At 38.3% G+C, this 21,005-nt stretch overlaps 3 protein-coding genes across 5 annotated transcripts in view; 2 read left to right on the top strand and 1 right to left on the bottom strand.

Annotated features, from left to right (window-relative positions):
* Positions 1 to 691: 691 nt before the first annotated feature.
* On the top strand, positions 692 to 2,742 carry LOC118323224 (zona pellucida sperm-binding protein 3-like; the record flags this gene model as incomplete). The annotated part of the gene is given in 8 exon segments (XM_035655162.1): positions 692 to 1,014; positions 1,103 to 1,218; positions 1,304 to 1,407; positions 1,483 to 1,660; positions 1,735 to 1,852; positions 1,946 to 2,031; positions 2,381 to 2,487; positions 2,591 to 2,742. Coding segments are annotated over 8 exon segments (1,091 nt in total), but the record flags the coding sequence as incomplete, so codon positions are not given.
* Positions 2,743 to 4,470: 1,728 nt separating this feature from the next.
* LOC118323222 (sterile alpha motif domain-containing protein 9-like) lies at positions 4,471 to 14,197 on the top strand. The gene is made up of 5 exons (XM_035655158.1): positions 4,471 to 4,749; positions 5,765 to 5,824; positions 7,034 to 7,097; positions 7,188 to 7,226; positions 8,918 to 14,197. The coding sequence occupies exons 4-5, from the start codon at positions 7,202 to 7,204 to the stop codon at positions 13,543 to 13,545; spliced, it is 4,653 nt and encodes a 1,550-aa protein (XP_035511051.1). The 5' UTR covers positions 4,471 to 4,749; positions 5,765 to 5,824; positions 7,034 to 7,097; positions 7,188 to 7,201; the 3' UTR covers positions 13,546 to 14,197.
* A 1,004-nt stretch (positions 14,198 to 15,201) lies between these two features.
* The window catches only part of LOC118323223 (BUB3-interacting and GLEBS motif-containing protein ZNF207-like), an 8,056-nt gene continuing 2,252 nt past the window's right edge, over positions 15,202 to 21,005 (bottom strand). The window contains exons 7-13 of one of the 3 annotated variants that reach the window (XR_004796483.1): positions 20,685 to 20,839; positions 20,377 to 20,475; positions 19,040 to 19,267; positions 18,691 to 18,829; positions 17,528 to 17,715; positions 17,215 to 17,295; positions 15,202 to 16,643 (exon numbers count right to left, since the gene is read on the bottom strand). Coding sequence is in view for 2 of the 3 variants with exons in the window: in XM_035655161.1 (XP_035511054.1) it covers positions 17,552 to 17,715; positions 18,691 to 18,829; positions 19,040 to 19,267; positions 20,377 to 20,475; positions 20,685 to 20,839 (785 nt within the window). In the remaining variant the exon portion in view is untranslated. Of the gene's footprint in view, positions 17,716 to 18,690; positions 18,830 to 19,039; positions 19,268 to 20,376; positions 20,476 to 20,684; positions 20,840 to 21,005 lie in introns of all 3 variants that reach the window. The other 2 variants (XM_035655161.1, XM_035655160.1) reach the window with 2 other exon arrangements.

Below are 21,005 nucleotides of genomic sequence, written 5' to 3'. Positions count from 1 at the left end.
TGGTTAGTACTTGGATGGAGACCCCGCCTGGGAATACCAAGGTGCTGTAAAGGCTTTTACCACTTCTCTTTTACCAAACGCAGAGGAACGCTGCTGCAGCTATTCCACATCGTTTACAATTAGTTTCATTTTCAACACAGTGTTTTTGTACAAATATGTAACCTTTAAGTTTAGATTGAACTTATTTGATTCTACTATTGTTATTATCATTGTTGTTGTTGTTGTTGTTGTTGTTGTTATCACTTGTCTAATCTTGTTCAGCAAATGTGACAACTAACAGCTTCGGGTTGTACTTTTTTCATGACACTTTGTTTAGTAACAGTAGTCAGTGAGGGAATATTTCAATATTGATATATGAGGAAGGAGCATCAGTGTAAATGCTGGATATGCATCCATGTAATGTTGACTGTGGGCCAATCAGCTTTTACTGATCAGTTAATGGGTAACTGCTTGCAGCTGTCCTCTCCATGTGATTTAAATGGTGTGAACTGGGGTGTGTTTGAGATACTGGGAGGATTATCTCCAGTGTTTGCATCCTCTGCCTCTTATTGGATTTCTTAAATCATCCTTTATCTTACAGATTGGGCTGAGCAGGAGCTGTGTTTCCTGTTGTTATGAGAGAAGAGCACAATGATCGTAGGTCACTCAGCCTCTCTGACACTGCTGGTGTCATTTGCTTTTGGTGTTGCAGATGCTATTCGGACTCTAAAAGATGGACCCATGATCGATGCCGAAGGAAGGGAATATAAATCTGCACCATTAAGAACTGATGGAGAAAACATCAGGGGGCCACAGCTCAATGACGGATCCACTGTGCATGTACAGTGCACAGAAACGTCCATGATCATTGTGGTAAAGCCTGACCTGTATAAAAACGGACGTCTTGTGTCTCCTGACGAGCTTTTTTTGGGAGAAGCTGAGCATTCACAGAGCAGTCAGTGCAGAGCTGTGGCTGCTGGTGACACTGAATATGTCATTGAAGCTGGACTGCAAGACTGTGGCTCCAAATTAACAGTAAGTTGTTGATGCTTTATGGATTTATCTCTGGGTGTCTAGCCTCCTCAGTTCTCTCAGATTTTAATGTTTTTATATTCATCTCTAGATATCTGAGGATTCTGTTAGCTACTCAAACAAGCTGATAGTCTCACCAGCTGCCAGCTACCATGGCATTACAAGGACGACCCATGCTGTGGTTCCTGTTTCCTGTCACTATAAAAGGTGAGATTTTACTCATTGTGTTGTGACATTTTTTTGCTGTTTTAGACTCCTATATAATGGCTGACGTGTTTACTTCCTGCGACAGGACACACTTTGTGAGCAGCAATGCTCAGCAGCCGCCCCTGACGCTCTCTGCTTCCGCCAAGCATTCAACAGGGAGCTCTACTTTCTCACTGCAGCTGATGACCGGTATGTGTCCTTGATAAGCGTGCACCTATACTGTCAATGGTGTGCATGGGTAGTGAAGTTTGTATCTACTTGTAGATGACTGGACGAACGAGGAGTCCTCAAGTGTCTTCTACCTCGGAGACCTCCTGCACCTCCAGGCCTCCTACACCGGTCCTGGTTCAGGGCAAAGACGACTCTTCATCGACAGCTGCGTTGCCACTCTGTCACCTGACAGAACATCAGTCCCCAGATACTACTTCATTGAAAACCATGGGTAAGAGTAGCTCAATGTCATTATCAAGACAATACTCACTGAACCACAGGCCTTTGACATGTGATTTTTGTCAGGTGCCTCACTTATGCAAAAGAGGGAGGATCAGACTCACTGTTCCAACCCAGAACGAAGGCTCACTCACTTCAGCTACAGCTTAATGCTTTCCTGTTTCACCAGGATTCGAGGAACTCTGTGAGCCCCTTTATAACCTGCATGATTCAAAATGTTTGGAAATGCTACAAGGTTGCGTAATGACATCTCTATGGTCTCCTCTTATTTATTTAGATATTCATCACTTGCCAGCTGAAAGCTACATCTGAAATGTGGGAGAGCAGCCCCAAAAACAAGGCCTGCAATTATGTACATTCAAGGTGATTTATGTTTTCTTTTGTATCATACAAAACCATCCTAACAGTTAGTGTCTTTATATTTTTACTGCAGATGATAAATGTCCACACCTGAAAAACAAATGTTTACTTAAATGTAGTCATAATATTTATGACAGAATTAAGGGATATTAACTATTCTGAAAGATGATTTCTGTTTTTAAATAAATACCCAAATTAGTCATTATTTCTCTTAACAATGCTTTGAGTGTAAGAGTAAGTGTGGAAAACCTGCAGTGCACAACCTGTGCTGTCAAATCACAGCTACAGTATGTCTGCTCCAACTATATTATAAAAGATTTTATTAATAATTATGTATACTTCTTGTCATCAGATGGAAAAATGTGGATGGGAGTAATAATGTGTGTCGATGTTGTGAGAGCACCGGTTACAAAAGATGCCCTAAATGGAACAATAAGACTAATCTGAGACGTCCTGAAGGTATGTTGTAGATCCTAACGAGTTTCATGACGAGTGTAAACCTGTTAATGTACAAATGTCCCAACAAAATGCTTTCCTATTAACATTTTGATTAATGTTTCAGATATCGTGGCTTGTGGCACTGTAACGCTTGGCCCGTTGATGATTTACCCCAGCAAGTAGACAGAGAATCTGGACAATAAACAGAACATTTCATTATGTCATTTTAATTTTCTTGCCATGGCAAAATTAAAATCAACAGTATGACTTGACAGAGTTAAGATCTGTGTCTTCAATAATTATATTACATGAAACATACAATAACAGCAGCTCAGACTACAAGGGCAATAAATCCCATCTTTAATATTTTATTCACTTCTATTAACATACTTGGCACTGGAGTTTTTGAGCTGCAAACAAAAATTATGACACACATTAATGTCGGTGTTAAAATTTACATTATTACCAAATTTATCAAAATCTGCATTTTGTAGGTTAAAAATGGCTCCACACACAACTGCACTAGGTGTGCTTTAAAAACACCAGTCTTTTTATTTTTTTATTTTGAAGGTTCATATTGGAAAAACTAATGGTGGCTGTAGGTAATGTGTCTGCAACACAACAGTTTCTGTACATCAGTATCGATTTTGTATGTTATTGTAACATTATTAGAAAGAGCTGTTTTTAATGATTTTTTTTCTTTGTTTGGAAAGACCAGTTTAAAGTTTAGTTTTTAATTATATAACTTTTATTACTTCTACCTAGTCATTGTCAACAGCTACAAGGTGATGTGGTGACTAATAGCATCTGTAGCTGTGAGTCAAGTCTGTTTTCAGTAGCCTTCTTGCTAGCTAGGCTATTCATACTGTACAATTTGTACTGTAAAATACTATGAGTGGTGAACTATGTGATACAACTGTCTAAAACTAGGATATTAGTTAAATTAAATACACAGAGAAATCTTTAAACATCCCTTTGCTGATTGTGACCAAGGAGTCCTACTAAAACCCCCTAAAACTGGCTGCGTACTTGAGACGGTTATCACAGGGTTTATTCTGACCTCCGTAACTTTGTTTCATTTGGGATCAGTGGAAACAAGTTAAGGTGCAAGCATTCAGTGTCTGTGTCTGTGCAATGCATTCTGGTACTGTGTGGAAATCACTGTCCATGCTCCCTCCTCTCTACATCTTTACATCTAACAGTGACAGCATTGAAAATGAAAACCATTGACACAGAAAAGACGGTGGAAAAAGTCCGACACTACATAACAAAAAATATAATATCCAAATAAAATATTTTTTACTGTTTGCTGTTTTCTTTTTCAGTTGAACTGTTTTCTGACAGTTGTCGGTTTGTAACATACATAACAAGGAAGAGCGCTCTTCCATGATGATAGTGTTATGGTATTGTGTGGGTGTGTCCATGACTCCCTCAGGCTCTTCTCCCCCTCTTGCCGTCCAAACAAAGCCACTCCTTAGTGAAACATAGATAAGGGAGCTATCAGGGCGTCCTGGTCTCAGATTCTTTTTATCATCATCAGCTCCATGAGGCATGTGAACATTTGTGATCATAAAGCATCAGCTGGTGCCAACAGATTTCTTTTAACCTTCTGTAGGCACTTGTATACTCTAACACAACCCTATTAATGCTACTGGACCAGTTCTAGGTTCAATGGAGTGTGGGTAATGATGTAAAATGAAACCAGAGACCAGGAACTACAAAAAAATACAAAATCCGTCAGTTTGCTGAAATTTAACAAAGACAATACACATAGCAGACATTAGAACCAATGAATAGTCCTGTAGGTAACAAAAACGTAGAACTCACTTTTTTTCCCTCACCTAGGTTAGAAATAATTTGTTTTGTTTTTATATATTAGACCGATGTATAAGTATCAGAACTATCAGAACTATCAGTTCAAAGAAAAGAAAAAAAATCCCAACAGAATAATCTCCTCCCACCAACAGTACAGCAGATCCTTTCTGGCACGACGAAGCCGAGATTTTTATAGAAAGTCAGTCCATGGGCTTGGCTCGTGCGTCGTCCCTATAAAATAAAACTCCACATTTTTCCACTAACACAACATACATTCATACCTTATTTCCTTAATAAACCAAACGATATTAACTGCTCATTGCTAGCGTTTATTATATTACAACAAAGTTTTAATGAGAAAGTCAGATGACCTGCTTCTTGTTATGTAAGCTCCAAACCAACAACTGAATCAACAAGAAAAAGGAAATGGGGCGTCGCAAAGAGTCTATCTAGGAGATTACAATACTGGTAAGTGCAATTACTTATAAACGTCTTAAATAACTTTTTTTTAATAAGCCTGTTCGATTTGTTTGATGTAAGTGAATGCTGTAGATGCAGAAACTAAATCAGGTCACAGAGACATATGCAGATAAAACATCAAATCAATCAAGCAATCGGTCTGTAAAAATTAGGGCTGGGCAAGTTAACGAAGCAAGAATTATTTTAACTGCTACTGTGTAAAGGGAATACTGCTGTTAAAAAGCACCTTATTTGTTTAAAGTGTAAAGTTGTGTATAAGTGCAAACCAAATGTTATTGCACTTTTGTTCATATAGCAGTACTTTTAAAATAAAAGTGCGCAAAACACTACATTTAAATTCATTATTGAATTTTGCGTAACTCATGTAATCGTGATTAAAAAAGGTAATCGTTGCCCAGCTCTAATTTCAATATAATTTGACTGCAAAAACAGTTACAGAGAATTGAAACGTAAAACCAGGAAGCCATTTCATGTGAAGCCAACCGTTATGACTCAGTAAGAGACCCCTCCAAGTACATTGTTTCTGTCAGTCTTTGTTTATGTAACTCTTTTGTCCATGTACTATTATAACTCAATTCAGATTTGCTGAATTTGTGGACTGTTTTAAACGGCTCCTCAAAACCTACCTCTATAGGCAAGCCTTTTTATAGATCTTCTTGTTTTGTTTATCACCTCTCTTTTAATTTATCCTGTCTTGTTTTATATTCCATATTTTTGTATTTATATGTTCCCTATGTATGTATATGATATGATATGTATATAGTCATTTATATACACGTGTGTATGTATGTGTGTTTATATTTATTTGTTTGTTTGTGAAGCACTGTGTTACTGTGTTTTTAAAAAGTGCTATATAAATAAAGCTTTACTTACTTACATTAGTTAATTAAACATTGTTAAACATTGCATAAGGATGCCTGTAGCTTTGTTTTTCACTTAAGTGTCAATGTGTTTTTTGTTTTAACTGCCTGTAATGACTGACTGGCTTCTCACTTTTTTGCAGGAAACCATTTACATTATACCACAATTTCTTTGACTGGTGCGGCCTCAATTCATGTTCTTGGTAAGTACTTTTCTGTTCAACATATGGTCATGTCACAATATATAAGTACATCTCAGTTTTGTCTCAGTTTAAAGACAATATATGAAAACAACATTGCTAGTCTGTCTCTTGAAATGTACCACAGTGCTACTAGAATGCATTGTACGGTTACTCACACAGACAATGAATAGAAAACATGGAAATTACCAAGCCTGTGGACTAAACCTCAGGGCACACTGCATGCTTCTGCAGTGCATGTACGTCATGGAACGTCTTGCTTTTTGCGCCCATGTTAAGAGGTTAGAGCAGCCACACACTCTCTGTGTGAGCTGCCTGTCTGCAGCGCAGCTGAATCTATAGTTTCAGTTTCTATAGTAGTTTGTCTATATATAATATAATATATAATTTTTTTTTAACTCAACACATCCTGTATCTGTTTCAAATTAAAAGCTCCCTTGCATTTCTGTGGACAAAATCTAATTTGTTAACAAGAAATTGTTTTGTGTTTATCAAAGGGAAACTCAATGTCAGACAATGTTGTTCTGTAACGGGTGAATTTGTAAATAAGAAAGCCTGCTAACAACCCACATTAGCTATCCTGCTAAAGTCTTCTTATCGAACTTACAAACATGAACTTGCATCTTGTCTTGGACCTTAGCTTGTTTCCACTGATCCCAAATGAAAAAAAAAGTTATGGTTTAAATATTACAAGACCTATCAAAATAAACACTGTCATAATGTACACAGCCAGGTAAATTTTAGTGTTAAAAAAAAAAAACTCTTGATCGTGAATTAGTAATTTGTGCTCCGAAATGAATTCACTTATATGCACCAGTTAGTAGTATTTACCCTACGCATTTTAATTACTATTATTTTTTTATATAATAAAATAACATGACATAAAAAGGAAAACCATTGTACTAAATAAATAACTTAACTTATAATATGAATTAATGTATTTGTCTGTTTGATTGGTGGCCACAACAACCTGTGCAATGACCTGTAACAGTTCCTACTGCTACAATAACTTGTCAGCCCATGTGCATTAGTTGAAAAATGACAAATGACAAGGTATCTGTACCTAAAATCTTAATATGATATAAATGACTTATATATTATATATATAATTGAGTTCAGACATACAAAACAAAACAAACTGACAGCAAACTGATTTTGAAATTGCAAACACTTAAGAGTAAAGGTGTGCTAACACTGCTTTGTCATCAACAGAGACACCAAAAGACTGAAAAATGATCAACAATGATACAGTTGCTCTAGTCTGGTGATCCACATGGTAAGAGTGATCTTTGGTCAAGTGTGCATGTGCATGTCAAGATAAATACAATGAAACCAATATTAAAGCTTACTCTTTTACTGTCCTTAGAAACATACATAATAATGGAAAGCAGCTCCTCAGAGATGGGTGAGTATGAAGTGTAACATATCACTATTGTGTAGTAGAAATAGAGAGAATGGTTTGGTGCCATTAGACCTTTTTACACCAAGTCTGTTTTTTTCATCCAAAATTGTGCGTTAAATAATTATAATAACCTCACATTGTGTCAATCACATTTACACACCAAACTTTTGGCTGTCATTAACGTTTTAGAAACAGGTTCTTTCCCACCAGTCAGATGATAAAAGCACACAGACAGAGAGCGGGACAGCTCAGCCACTTGTAGTGACAGTACCAAATGTGCGATGCAGGCACAGAGTGGTGGCAATTAATCAGAATGACTCAAATCTGTTCAGTTCTATCTAAAAGACCTTCACGATAAAAAGTTTCCAAAATCTTAACATTTGGTCAAAGTTTAACAGGCCTTTTTGTTGCTACAACATTTCAATGAAGAAGCCATGGCACCAGATTTAATGGACACACATAAAACTAGGTAGGAACATATATCATATTTCACTAACTCCTCACTAGGGAATTGATCAGATGGACTTCAGATTTGGTCAATGCAGTCTGAAGATCTTCACGGTCATAAGTTCTTGACTTTGTACTTTCACTTTATCCACTCTGCGTCAAACTTCACATGTCTGATGAGAGTCCCGCCCTGAACATATCTGCATGCCAATATTCAGTCATACTCATACTCATAGCACCACCTACTGGAAACAGGAAGTAAGCCTTTTGTGGCGATTTTGATCTGATTTACATGAACGACTTGCTTGCAGTTTGCTTGCAGCTTTACTTTTTCTACTTTCAGTGAAAAGGACCACAAAATCATCCTTATTACATGATTACTCTATCTTGTATTATGAATTTCACAACAAATAATATAATTAAATGCATTGGACTCCAGATTTCTGTGCGTACTTTAATTGGATGACAGATTAAAAAGATGCATGAGAAAGATTTGAACTTGATGCGCAAAGGCCTTAAGAGCTGTCAAATAATGTTGGTTAAACAAATTCACCACTGCTAATATAGTTTGTGTTTCAAGTCAATGTAAAGCAATCAGAAACAACCCTTTCATTAAGATTTAAAGGGGACTAAACATTTCCCTTCCTACCTGTGAGGGTATTATATATAACAAAATATTATACAAGATAAGACTGTGATGGTATTAATTTTTTTTTGGACTGGTTGCTATGCTCTTCTCCACACATTGTGCACTACTAAACTTCACAATTATTGTTCAACGCTACATTGCAGTTGGGTGTGGGCTCTAATACAACGTAGTCACAAGTGCATCAGACTAGAACCTTTGAACCCATAACGATCAGAGCTGCTGTGTTTTTCCTCCATACAAGATTTAGTGTAAAGTTGCCCATGTGCAGTTATATTTAGAGCACAATTTTAGAATAATTAGAATTAGAATAGAAAGTAGAAAATCAAAAAGGTTGAAGGGTCAGTTTTAGCAGATGCATTGCTGGACACCACTATATTTAATGTATCTTTTAATACAGCAATTTGGGTAAAGTAACCCCTTATAAGCCCAGGCAATATCACAAACATCTCATTTTTAATACAAAACAACTTACATCTTAATGTATCACTGTGTGTTGAAACAGTATAATGACAGTTACATAAGGTCTTCACAGTGAAATGGTCAAAGAGACATTAAACTGCTTTCTTATGACACTTGATTTAAACTTTTTGTTCTACAGGGTGGCAAGATCTATCCCCTGACAAATGGACAGAATGTCATGTAAGCTGCTGGTTGAAATGCATTGGAATAAAAGAGAAGTACATAAAAACACTGGAGGAGGAGGAGGTGACAGGACCTGTTCTCACAAGTCTAGAGAAGGAATACCTCAGCACTACAATTGGAATGAAAAGTGGCCAAATTGAACACCTACTGAAGAAAAGAGATGAGCTTTTGATGTCAGAACCAAGCAAACTGAAAAAGGGAAAGGATATAACTTGTAAACATAGAGATGACATAAAAGAAAAGGTAGGGTTAGAACAGGAACCAAACCCCCCTTCACAAAAATCTTCTGACAAAGCAAAAACGGAGGATATTCCTATTGAGTGCAAAGACAACTTAACTTCTACAGGAGTAACTTCATCTTTCTGTGACTATCGGTGCTTTGACCAGGATGAAAAAAACTGCCGATATGTCAAACACAATGTGTTACCTCCAGAGACAGGAATTGAAAACATGATTGTTCCATGTCATGAATATAAGTCACTGGAAAATGTGCACAGTCTAGGCTCAGAAAAACTAAAAACAAAAGTAGCAATGGAGGTGTTGAGATTTGCTTGTGCATGCATGAATATGCGAACCAATGGGACAATCCATTTTGGGATAATGGATAAAGTAAGAGGCAAACATAAGCATGGTGAAATTATAGGAGTACCTGTCAGCAGTACAGATGACTTTGTGGATGCACTAGACTACATTGAAAGATGCTTTAAAGATTCAAATCAACAATGCCATGCCAGGAGGTGCATAAGGAACCCCCGATTCATTGAGGTCATTGACAAGGAAGCAACTGAGAAAACGTGGGTCATTGAATATGATGTTGTCCCAAAAGCAAGCATTGTGAAAGATCATTTTTACTCTGTTGGTATCCCAAAATTCTCTGAGAAGGACAAGAAAGTCAAATATGAAGAGAAAGTTCCTTATCACAGAGTAGGAGCTAACACACCACGCGTACCTGATGATGAGCTTGTTCATTTCATTCAACAACTGAGAGAGAAAGACCAACAGAGAGAAGAGGCAGAATCTTCAAACAGTCAAATGGCTGTCAACTATGGAGAGAATCAAAAGCAGAAACTCTCCAACCTCTTGACATGTGGGAAAACACATATGGACAACTCTCTGTTATACATAATAGTGACCAACAAATTTCAGGCTGAGCATCTCAACAGCATAGGTTTCTTGTTTCACATGAATCTATTCTGTGTGTTTGATTTTGATCCTGATTCAAAGACATCTGGTTTTTGTATCAAATATAAGGAGCAGAAGGCTGTAACCCCTCACTTTCTTGACAACTATGCAAATAATGATGGATTGAAAACTAAAGACTTAATTGATTCTTTGAAGCTTTTTGATAGAACAAGCTGGATTTTCTGCAATGGAAGAAAAAACTTCCCTGGTGGAGAGGAAACCTATGATGAAAAAAAATGGATCAAAATGAGAAAGAAGAAACTGAAAACTGCAGTGTCTCTCATCTGCAATTGCATCCTTCCCAGGGGTTCATTTGTAGTCCTCTTCCTACTCATGTCTGATGTTGAGCAGCCACTTGTTGAGACTTTCCATGAATTCTATGCAGAGATGAATGGACATGATTTTTTGGCAGTCATATCAGAGTCAAAGGAAAATTACAAAAAATGGTCAAGTCTTGCCCAGGTGTCTTGTCCCATGTCTTCACTCAAAGACATCAGCATTGTTGAAATGCCACTGACTCATGTGGATGCCACAGTTCAAAGCATTCAGCTCACCAAAAATCCACCCACAAGGACATTGCCAGTTCTAAACGGAGGTGTATGCTTTTTAAAGTCAGTTGAAGAGGATATGCTAGATTCTTTGGAAATCCTCAGTGTTGACCAGTGTGAAGAAACAAAATTGGAGATCATGAGTGAGGATGAAATCAAACAAATTGAGTTGTACTTCTATCAAGGTGGAAAGATAGACTGGATAAATCTATGGCTTGCTGACAAACACAAGTGTGGAAATATCATAGAGAGGGATGCCTATAAAAAAGCAAGCACAATCCTGGACAAGATAGCACATCTTACCAAAGCCATGCGTTCCATTGAGAGTGTGAACATATACCATCATCCTGGCAGTGGTGGAAGTACAGTGGCAAGACAGATCCTCTGGAGTTGGAGAGAAAAAGTACGATGTGCAGTTGTTAAACAGTGTAAGGAAATCACAACTGTGTGTGAGCATGCAGTGAAACTGAGAGAACATGATGAGAAAGACAAAAACAACTGTCTACCAGTGCTCTTGCTCTTGGAGGACCACAATGCAGATTACATAGATGATCTCAGACGGGAGCTTGGAAATGTCATTGCAACCAAAAAAATAAATCCCTCTGTACTGTGCTTTATCCTCTTCATCTGCAAAAGGTCAAATGATCCAGAAAAAATGTGCAGAGCATCACCATCACAAACAGTAGCAGTCACACATGAGCTTACAAATGCAGAGAGGCAATTGTTCGCAAACAAATGTGAGGAAATCAAACAGCAGTTTCAACTAGACTTCATCCTCACATTTGTGCTGAGTCAAGAGTTTAAGCCAAGTTACATTGAGGATTTTGTGAAAAACCTTCTAGATAAAATTGATCATTCATCATCTATCACTCGCCTCATCAGATTTGTGGCTCTATTGAATAACTATGTTCAAGGCTCATACATATCTGTATCACACTGCGAAGCATCTCTTGGCATAACAACCTATGTGGATCGAGTTCGGCACCATGCATTTGTTGATAATCTTAGTGAGGAAGCTAGGCTTATTTTCATCCACCTAAAAGAAGGTTCAACGCACATCTCTTCGATTCGCATTATTCATCAACGATTGGCAGAGGAAATTCTGAGTCAGTTGTCAGCAAATGTCCCTCAGAGTGATATAGCCCTGGATCTCATCAATGACAAGTTACTTATCAATCATAGGTTCAGCAGAGAGGAGTTCCTGAACTTCATCAGAGCTCTTTTCATCAGACGCAACAAAATAAGCAGAGGCGATCCTAAAGACACAGCTTTTTCACCCCTTATTGAGCATGTCAGCAACGAAAAAGGTGGTGTTCAGAAAGCTGTTGATCTCATGAAAGCTGCTCACATAGCTTTGGGAAAAGATGCCTACGTGGCACAACAGCTTGCCCGGCTGCTTTACACAAATTTGAGATTTGAAGAGGCTCTAGAGTGGGCAGAGGAAGCAAAATCTCTCCTTCCATATGATACATTTGTCCTTGACACCTTGGGACAAGTTTACAAGAAGTGGTTTTACCACTTGTTTGACACTCTTGAGGAAAAAGAACCATCACCTGAAAGGGCAACTGACATTATAAGCACTGCGCTCAAAGGAATTTCTGCCTTTCGGGCCTCAGAGAAAACGCCAAAGAAAGAGACTGTCAGCCTTAACAGTTCATACCAGGGGGAAGTAGACGTTGGCTGCAGGCTGCTAAAATTCCTGTCAGGAGTAGATGTTTTTTTAAACAATACTGGAAAATCAGAGTTGATGCAGTACTTGTTAACAGAGTACATACCAGCAGAGGTAAAACAACCCTGGCAGAGCTTTCATCAGCAGTTGAAAGGATTGCAAAAGAGCTTGAACCACGCACTTGAATGCATTTCTGAAGACCTCTGCTACTTTCAAACTGACATTAGCGAAGAGGATGAAGAGCTTGATGCAAGGGATCATGAACAAGTACATAATCCTAGAGAATGGCTGACGAGGAAGAGTGCTGCATATGCTAAATTTTTTTGTGTATTAGATGAGAATGACCAAGAAGCTGAAATCAACAGTACTGACATGGCCTGTCCAGCTGAAAAGCTTTCTCCATTCGAAAGACAGATGAGGACCTACAGGCTTGGTGGAGGAAATTTTACATCCATCCTCTCATTACTTTATGACAAGAACCCACAGAGGGCAGGAAAAAAACTTGAGACAATTATTGGCATGTACCCAGAAAACCTGACAAGGCACTGCTTGGACCAGACAGAACTTGCAAACTTCATAATTTGCCAGGTAGCTCTTAACTGTACTCTGCCTGGGTCCTCAAAGCTCCTGTCCCTTGAAAAACTTCAAGATCTCAGCAAGAGATTTATTACAAAGGGTAGAAACATGTCAACAGCAAGTGCTCTCTTCCTTCTCTCCCTTCTGTTTTGGCCTGAGACTAGCAATGACCCCAGTTCTGCTGATATTCAGATCCTTTTATCAGCCATTGATGCACTCCATAAACTCTGCTGGCAAAAAAGCCAAAGTGTTTCTCAGAGGAAAAGCAAAATCGTGACCCACTTCTTTCTGGGGAAGGCAAAAGGTCTTAACAAGATTGTCCACAGAACTGCTATCGAAAAGCAGATTAAAGGCACTCTAAGTGAAAGAAAACTAAAATGGCTTGGAGGAGAAGTATGGAAAACCAAGGAAGTTTTGCAGTTACTGGAACGTGTTGAAGGATGGACAGAAAATGGAAACTTGTTTGTGAAAGGTGGAACAAGAGAGAGCAAGATTAGGGTCCTTCCGAGATATTCTGCCTCCTTGCCAAATGGAAATGAAAGTGTCACCTTCTACTTGGGCTTTTCATTTGATGGAGTGTTTGCCTCTGACATCCAAGTAATGGAATAATGTTCCCAATGTAAATCTGAAAATATCAGTCCTACGCTGAAGTGGGCATTACATCATTCTGAGCTACAAAGGTTAGGCAGACCTTTCCTCTTTTGTATAGGACACAGCAACAAACCTGATGAAATAAAATTCTTGACATGTATTATTTGAAAGGCTGGACTGAAGATGGCCGAATGGGGAGATGTTCTTCCCTCAACAGAAATAGCCAAGAATCTCAGAATGTATTTTAAATGGACCATTAGACTGCTTTAAAATGAGCTTTATTATAAGCACAGCTCAAGAGCACAAGATGTGTGCTTCTAGTGGTATGAAAACAAAGAAAGAAGCACATTCTTTTTTTTTTTATCAAATTATGAAAATGGAAATATTTTTAGTATTAATGTATTATGTTTTTCTTACACAATTTTGAACATTACTGTTTAAGTTGAATGTTTTTTAAATGATCTGAGGCGTGTACTTGAATTGTACAAGTAAACAAATAGTCTGCCTTATGTTTGTGTATAATAAAAAGCAGACAATTTTATGATATTGCAAATGTAAGATAAAGGTAATTTGAGGCAATACATATGTTGTGCAGGAACTTCAGCCATATTAATCTTTTTAGCATTTAAGCATTTTGTTTTTATGAATCAATAAATATTTTGTAACAATTTTCCTTCAATTTATTTTGTTTCTATTCATAATTTTATTTCATCTAAAAATGCTTTTAGTTCAATGGTACTGAATGAAAACAGTTCCTCCTGATATTTTCACCATTCAATAAAGGAAAGATACAGGTTAAATGGCAGATAAACCTTAATGGGAAACATTTACTTTAACTGACATGCCCGAAGACACCACAAACAAGGGCCAACACTAAACTTTCTGCAAGTTTGTAGAGAACACGTGTAAGCTGTGAGGGCCCCTAGTGATGAGTGAGGAGAAAACAAATGCAGAGACTTGGCGCAGACTGAAACAGGACTGCACACTGAGACACAACCTTGGAAGCACTAAAAGGAGTATAGAAATATGTATTTGCACTAATAATATATATATATATATAAATAATCAATTATTTGTGCATTGTCCATTAGACCTTTAGTGTGTAACTGTGTATGCATTTGGTGGCATGGCCAGAATCAGATCCAAATGAGACTTGTGAAACTTAAGAGGCATTGAGCTGATCAGTAACAAAATCATTAGCTCCAATAACAAAAACAAGAGTGATAAACCTGATCTAACTGAAGTATTAGATAATGTGTGTTTATCTCTGTATATTGTATGATAACGTTTGCAGCTGACATAAATACTGGTTAAAAATATTTTGAGAAGGGGAGAAAATTGTCCCAGTAAAAAGAAGAAGATGATCGTTAGTGAGATCCCATCTAGATGAGGATAGTTTTGACAATATGAAGTTGTTCTGCAAGAAGGGACACTTCCATCTTTTATTATATTTCAGCCATCAAGAATTTTCAAAAGCAATTTTCCTTGTTGAATTACTACTTACATGATAACCAAGTAATTACTGAACTCAGAAAGACTGCCTTCCACTAATTTGTACTTTCTATAAATGAATTACATAAGATTGTAAAACTTTGAATGTTTCATCTTAGTGGGTGACTTTAAACTTTTAGTAAATCAAATATCAATCACAGAGGGGAAACATCAAAAGAAACATTAGAGTTTACAAACTGGTTTATTCAAGGAAAAACAGTAAACATTCAGACTTTGGCACAGAAATCACGTAAAAATCATGTAGTGCTTTAAAGGAGGAATCCTAAAATAAATATTCATGATTATGCTTCAGTTTTTGACTCAACTTAAAAAGCATAAAAATATCTCTTACAAAGCTTAAAAGCCGTCCCAGTACCATCATATTCTCAGACAAGGTATGAAAGAAATAAAAGCAGAAGGAAATGTGCAAGTCTCTTCATAAAACTATGTTCTTCAGCAGGTAAAAGTCTAATAGACCTTTTTTGTGTAATATTTTATAAACCGGTTATCTTTGTTTGATATTCTCTTACACAGCAGAGAGTTTAAGAAAAGAAAAAGTTCAATATTAACTGGATTAGCATATTAACAGAAGTGATACTGACCCCATACTTACCCATGAAGACTCTGCCTGTATTACTCGTGTAAAGCATTAAATCATTAGTTTAAATCGAAGTTACGATGTTGAGTAAGATGCTGATCACATTAAGCAGAACTAGTGGAAAGAAATGTGTTGCACACTCAAACACTAATTATGATTTTTATTAGACAATTACTCCTCGAGATCATTTACTGAATGATACACATCAGTGTAAAATGCTTAAGAATTGTTCTGTGCTCATTTAAGGTTGTTTTTTTTCACAAAGACCTCCAGGTGACAGGCATTGAGATCTCATTACGTGTGCACACAAATCACAGGTGGACAGAAATTACAGCAGTGGTACTTACAGCTTTAACTAACCTGTTACTGGAAGAGATTCTCCTTCATGTAAGTAGTTAAATTCAAATGATCAAGTGAGGAAAGCTGATGAAACAAACAGGATTAAGTGGTAAAAGCCATTTAACAAGCATATATGAAACGTCATCTGTTCATCACAAACCTCCCAACAAACATTTTAAAGTCTACATGGCTTTAGGTGACAGACTGTTAATGGCATCTGTATGTGGGACTCTTTAACAAATGAGCTCACTTCTGACCAAGCCATCAATATTTCAGACAGTTAACTGCTGTAGACTGTAGGACTACTTAATATCAAAAGCTTCTAAAGGAATATTGTCTTATTTAATAGCTCTATACTGTCAGTATAAAACCATTAAATGACCACAGAGCTTCCTGATGCTCTCAACAATCAATGGGGAATACAGGTTAAATGGCACATAAGAGCTTAACAAGAAAGAATATAATTCACATGAACTAACATGCCTGAACAAAATGGTGCCTAAAACGCAACAACACAAACAAGGGCCTTCACCAAACTTGCTGCAAGTTTGGGGACATTGAGATCCAACAGCGTGTAAGCTGTGAGGGCCCCTGGTAATGAATGAGAAGACAGAAAATGGTGAGACTTGCCTCAGGCTGAAACAGGGCTACACTGAGACAGGGCCTCAGCCAGTCCCCCATGGCATCGCTACAGGGAGAAGAGAAATCTGGGTTTTAGCACTACAGCCATCAGCGACCCGGAAGTTATGCAACTGTACAATGCACTCAGTGCGTTAAAGGCTAGCCTGCCGGTGCCATGTACAGAGCATCAATAAGAAAAAAGAAGAAAAAAAAACATTTACCAACAGTTTTAATTTCAGCAACTGAACAAAACGTTAAAGCACAGATGCACATTCCTGTCAGTATCTTCAAGACAACAAAAGCACAATCATCATGAAGTCTATAACTGTAGTACAAACCTGCTGTGACGTCTCTTTTCCCACTAACGTCCCGCAAAGAAGAGTCTTACATTTTTGCCACATTTTATTACAATACAGTTTTTACAACAATACACATACCATTTCATTTAGTACTTCATCTATTTAAGATTGAGGCAGTATTTCCTCATTAAAACTATAAACATAAAACAGAATTAATGCATAAACAGGTATCTGAAGCCCTCACCAAACAAAGTTGGGGACACAAAGTCCAACAGCACTACGTGCTGTGAAGGCCTCACTGTTAAGCTTAGAACAGAAATGTGTTCACATAAAACTTGCCTTGATAAAGGGTGGGTACTGCCCATGTAACTCCAGCGCCTTCACAACACTACGAACCATATCTACTATACTTCTATACACCTAAATGAAACATGAGAAGGAAAAAAAGCCACAGAACAGAGATGGTTTGAAACAGTTCATAGTCTTGGTTAGGTACAACAGTGTAAATATTTCCCATGCGCTCTGATGCTTTTATAGCTCTTTTGTTTGGTGTTTATTCAGTGTCTCTTCCTCATATCGTCGTACTAGCATACCAATACTGGTTTTGTCTACTAGAAGCTGAGGACATTAGAAAAGGGTTGAGTGTCCAAACCTATTGAAGAGAGGAGGGCAGGCTTCAGTAGCGGCCTCCGGGAGACATGACAGGGGGTCTCATACCCATGGGTGGCCGTGGAGGGGCTCCCTGGTACCCTGGGGGAACCACAGGAGGGGCCTGTCCGTATGGAGGTATCCCTCCTGGTATGTAGCCTGGAATCCCCTGGGGTGGACCACCATACTGGCCTGAGAGAACACAGGTTGGTTGGCTTTTTATTCAACAATCAGTCTGTTACACAGTAAAAGACATACAGTCCACAGCCATGCTAGTGGATCGTTTACCGCATTCATGTCATATGGGACGGATGGCAGAGATCGGTAAGTCATCAAGACGGTTGAATGGTTATTATGTATGTATGAGTTGGTCGTGTGAGGATTAAAGTACTGTGCACTGACAATATAAACACCATATTCATTTAATATAATGACAGACTTTGGATGATGTGAACTGTCCATATTTGAATTTGATGTTGACAGTAATTACTAGTCGGAAACTCATAATTACGATGACTGTGATATGACATGAATGCAGCATTAGGCACAGTGGCTCTTTAAACTAAATGCTAACAGCTACATGCTAACATGCTGACGATGAATATGCTAACATGCTGATGCTAAGCAGGAGTAATGTTCACCAACTTAAATCGGCCTGTTAGCATGCTAACATCTGCTAATTAGCACTCACCATAAAGTACAGCTGAGGCTGATGGTAATGTCTTTAGATTTGCAGGTATTTGATCAACAACCAAAGTATCAGACGATTTGAAACTTTGCCCTGATGATGGAGTTACAGTAAAGTCAGGGGATCACCAAAGTCCTGAGGATGCATCCTCTGGGGATCATCACTGTCTGTACAAACTTACACAACAAACCATCTAATAGTTGTTGAGATATTTCAGTGGTGGACTGATCAAGAGCCCGACACTGCCATACCTTGAGTGATGCTGGTAGCAAAAATGTAGTGTCATTCAGTATTTTATGGTAAGTCAGAGCATTTATGAAGAAAAGCTTCAATAATGATTTATAAAATAATAACACTTTAAGAGATTCTCATCCTGTGATACCCAACAACAGCTAAGAATAAACCGCTCTGATTAACAGACCAACAAAATGCATAAAATGTACGTGTTTTTTTTCGAGCCAGAGGCAGGCGGTGTATACCAGGTATGGGATGCCTCATGCCGGCCTGCTGAGGAGCCATCATGCCACCCATGGGAACCACTGATGGGGCGGCAGTGGTGGTCTGGGCTTGACGGGGCATACTGCGCTGGTATCTGGGCAACTGAGCCCGCAACTCTTCCTGCAGGACACAGAAAGCAAACAAGGAAGAATAATCTGACACTGACATTCTGCAGCTCAACCAGAATAAAGAAACAACAATATTACTGAATCATTTTTATCTTTAAAAAACTGAATTTATTAACTTTTTCTATGATTATCAAACAGTTTTCTAAAAATACTACTTACTGTAAAAACTATAAAGAGAGAGAGTTGCAGCTGGACTACTCACCAGTGAGATATCCTCATCAGGGTGGATCAACTTACTGGTTGCACTGGAGGTGGTGAGGGTGGCGGGCTTACTGGTCACAGTAGAGGGAGGTTTGGAGACCGTACTGCTGCCAGCATTGGGGCTGGACACAGCTACGGTGGCCTGAGTGTAGGCGGGGAATGTGGGCTTTGAGGGATCAGAGGAAGTAGAGGGGGGAGGGTGGGGGGACCCTGACACTGTCTGCTGACTCTGAGGGGGAAGAGAGGAAAACACATTAGAGAGACTCTGCTAAAAAGGCATTCAAAATTCACATGGGGACACTTTTAGTCATACTTTAAGGTTACTCCCATTACTTTAGTCAATTTACAGCTTGGGATTGATGTTATTGTCTGTGCACTTAAAACAGGCTTAAAATAGATTGGACTGGACTGTCTCTGGATTCTCACCCTTAGTGAAAGCCAGGCAGTCATTACGCTTTTATGTGCTGAGATCTACTTTAATTCTTGGGCTCAAAAAGTTAAAAATTACATTTAAATTAAACAGCAACTGAAGATAAGATAATACGACAGTTACGGTGATTTTATTTGCACCTACAGCACTTTTACAGCCCTAAGTATCAGAAGGTAGAGCAGTAAGCCGTGCAGTATGTAGCCTGAGAGGTCAAACACAGGACAAAAACACTCTGTGCTGCTTGTAAAGCTAATTAATATGAACACAAGGAAATAACTGAAAGCAACCTAGATGAACATCTCAACATCTTTCTTTCTATCTCCTGGATTTTGGCAGCTGGACAGTGTGAGTGTGAGTTTAGAGAGATTTTAGTGAATAAATAAAAAATTAAACCCCTAAAAGTGACGTGTCATATGCAGTGCTGTGCCAATTTGTATTTCCACTGGATGATAGCACGTTAATGCCAAGTCTATAAACGGGGTCTTAGTTATGTGTATCCAATATCAACACCACTGTTGTTACACACATGGCAGAGTAACCGTTAAAAGTGTGACTACAGTTATCGTCAAGCCTGCAAGAAAACAAATCCAAAAGAACATGCTGTGACACATTGCCCTACAGCAGTTCAGAAATAAGAAGCTCACTTTACAAATCTGCATAACTCTTTGAATTTTGTCGAGGTGATTAAGCAATGTTTTCAGTAGTGTTCTGTAAATGCAGATTTGTAGCACAAAAAAAAAGCACAAAACAAGTATTTTCTACCATCATTCTTATCATTTCTTGCTTAAATAGCTTTGTCAAATTAAATATAAATAATCTGCCCAAGTACACCACAGGCAAACTAATTGTGTGCATGCCAATTGTAAAGCTGCAGGTTGTCAGAGTTGAGCAGGCAGACAGCTGCGTACTTGTGAAGTGATAGGGAACAGAGCTTTAGAGGAGGCGGACTGAGAGTCTGCACTGGATGAGCCTGCACTTGTACTTGTACTTGCAACACGATTGCCCATCTGTAGCACAGGAAAAAAAAGTAAAGAATAGAAAATGTAAATAAAATAATTCTTCAGTTTAAGGAATTGCTCCTGTTTTTGTTTTTTTAAATCAGCCTGAGTGAGACACAGAGAGTTACTCAAACATCCCTTATTCAACAGGAAATAATCTGCCCCATCAGAGTGCTGAGGAAGATGAAAAGTGGTAAATGGTGTCATAAAGACTTTACCTGTCCAGCAATGGGGAACAGAGGCTTTGTGACGTCAGTTTGGACTGAGGGGGCTGTGGCAGCAGGAGCAGCAGGTCTAGTTAGCACGTTTGCAGCAGGAGGGACCTGAGCCATGTGTGTGATGCCTGGACGGTGGCCCACAGGGGGAGGCATTCCTGACACCAGCAGAACAAATGTATTATAGAAGGGAACAGGGAAGGCCTCCCCACAGCTGCACATATTAACATTCATTTTAAATGAATAATTCACATTAAAGGGACACTTCACCCATTTGCATTAAGCTTTGTGTCGTTAGAAACCCAGTCATATTTTTGAATGGTC

The sequence above is a fragment of the Morone saxatilis genome, unplaced genomic scaffold (genome assembly GCF_004916995.1).
Source record: "Morone saxatilis isolate NCDOM2014 unplaced genomic scaffold, NCSU_SB_2.0 Contig14, whole genome shotgun sequence".
In the NCBI taxonomy this organism is placed as follows: Eukaryota; Metazoa; Chordata; class Actinopteri; family Moronidae; genus Morone; species Morone saxatilis.
This window is presented reverse-complemented; position numbering and strand designations above follow the sequence as displayed.

Bases quoted from the DNA above. Each gene is read 5' to 3' on its own strand.
- LOC118323222 (XM_035655158.1), top strand. From the start codon at position 7,202: ATGGAAAGCAGCTCCTCAGAGATGG. The intron at 7,227-8,917 runs GTGAGTATGAAG...TTTGTTCTACAG, and splicing joins AAGCAGCTCCTCAGAGATGG to GGTGGCAAGATCTATCCCCT.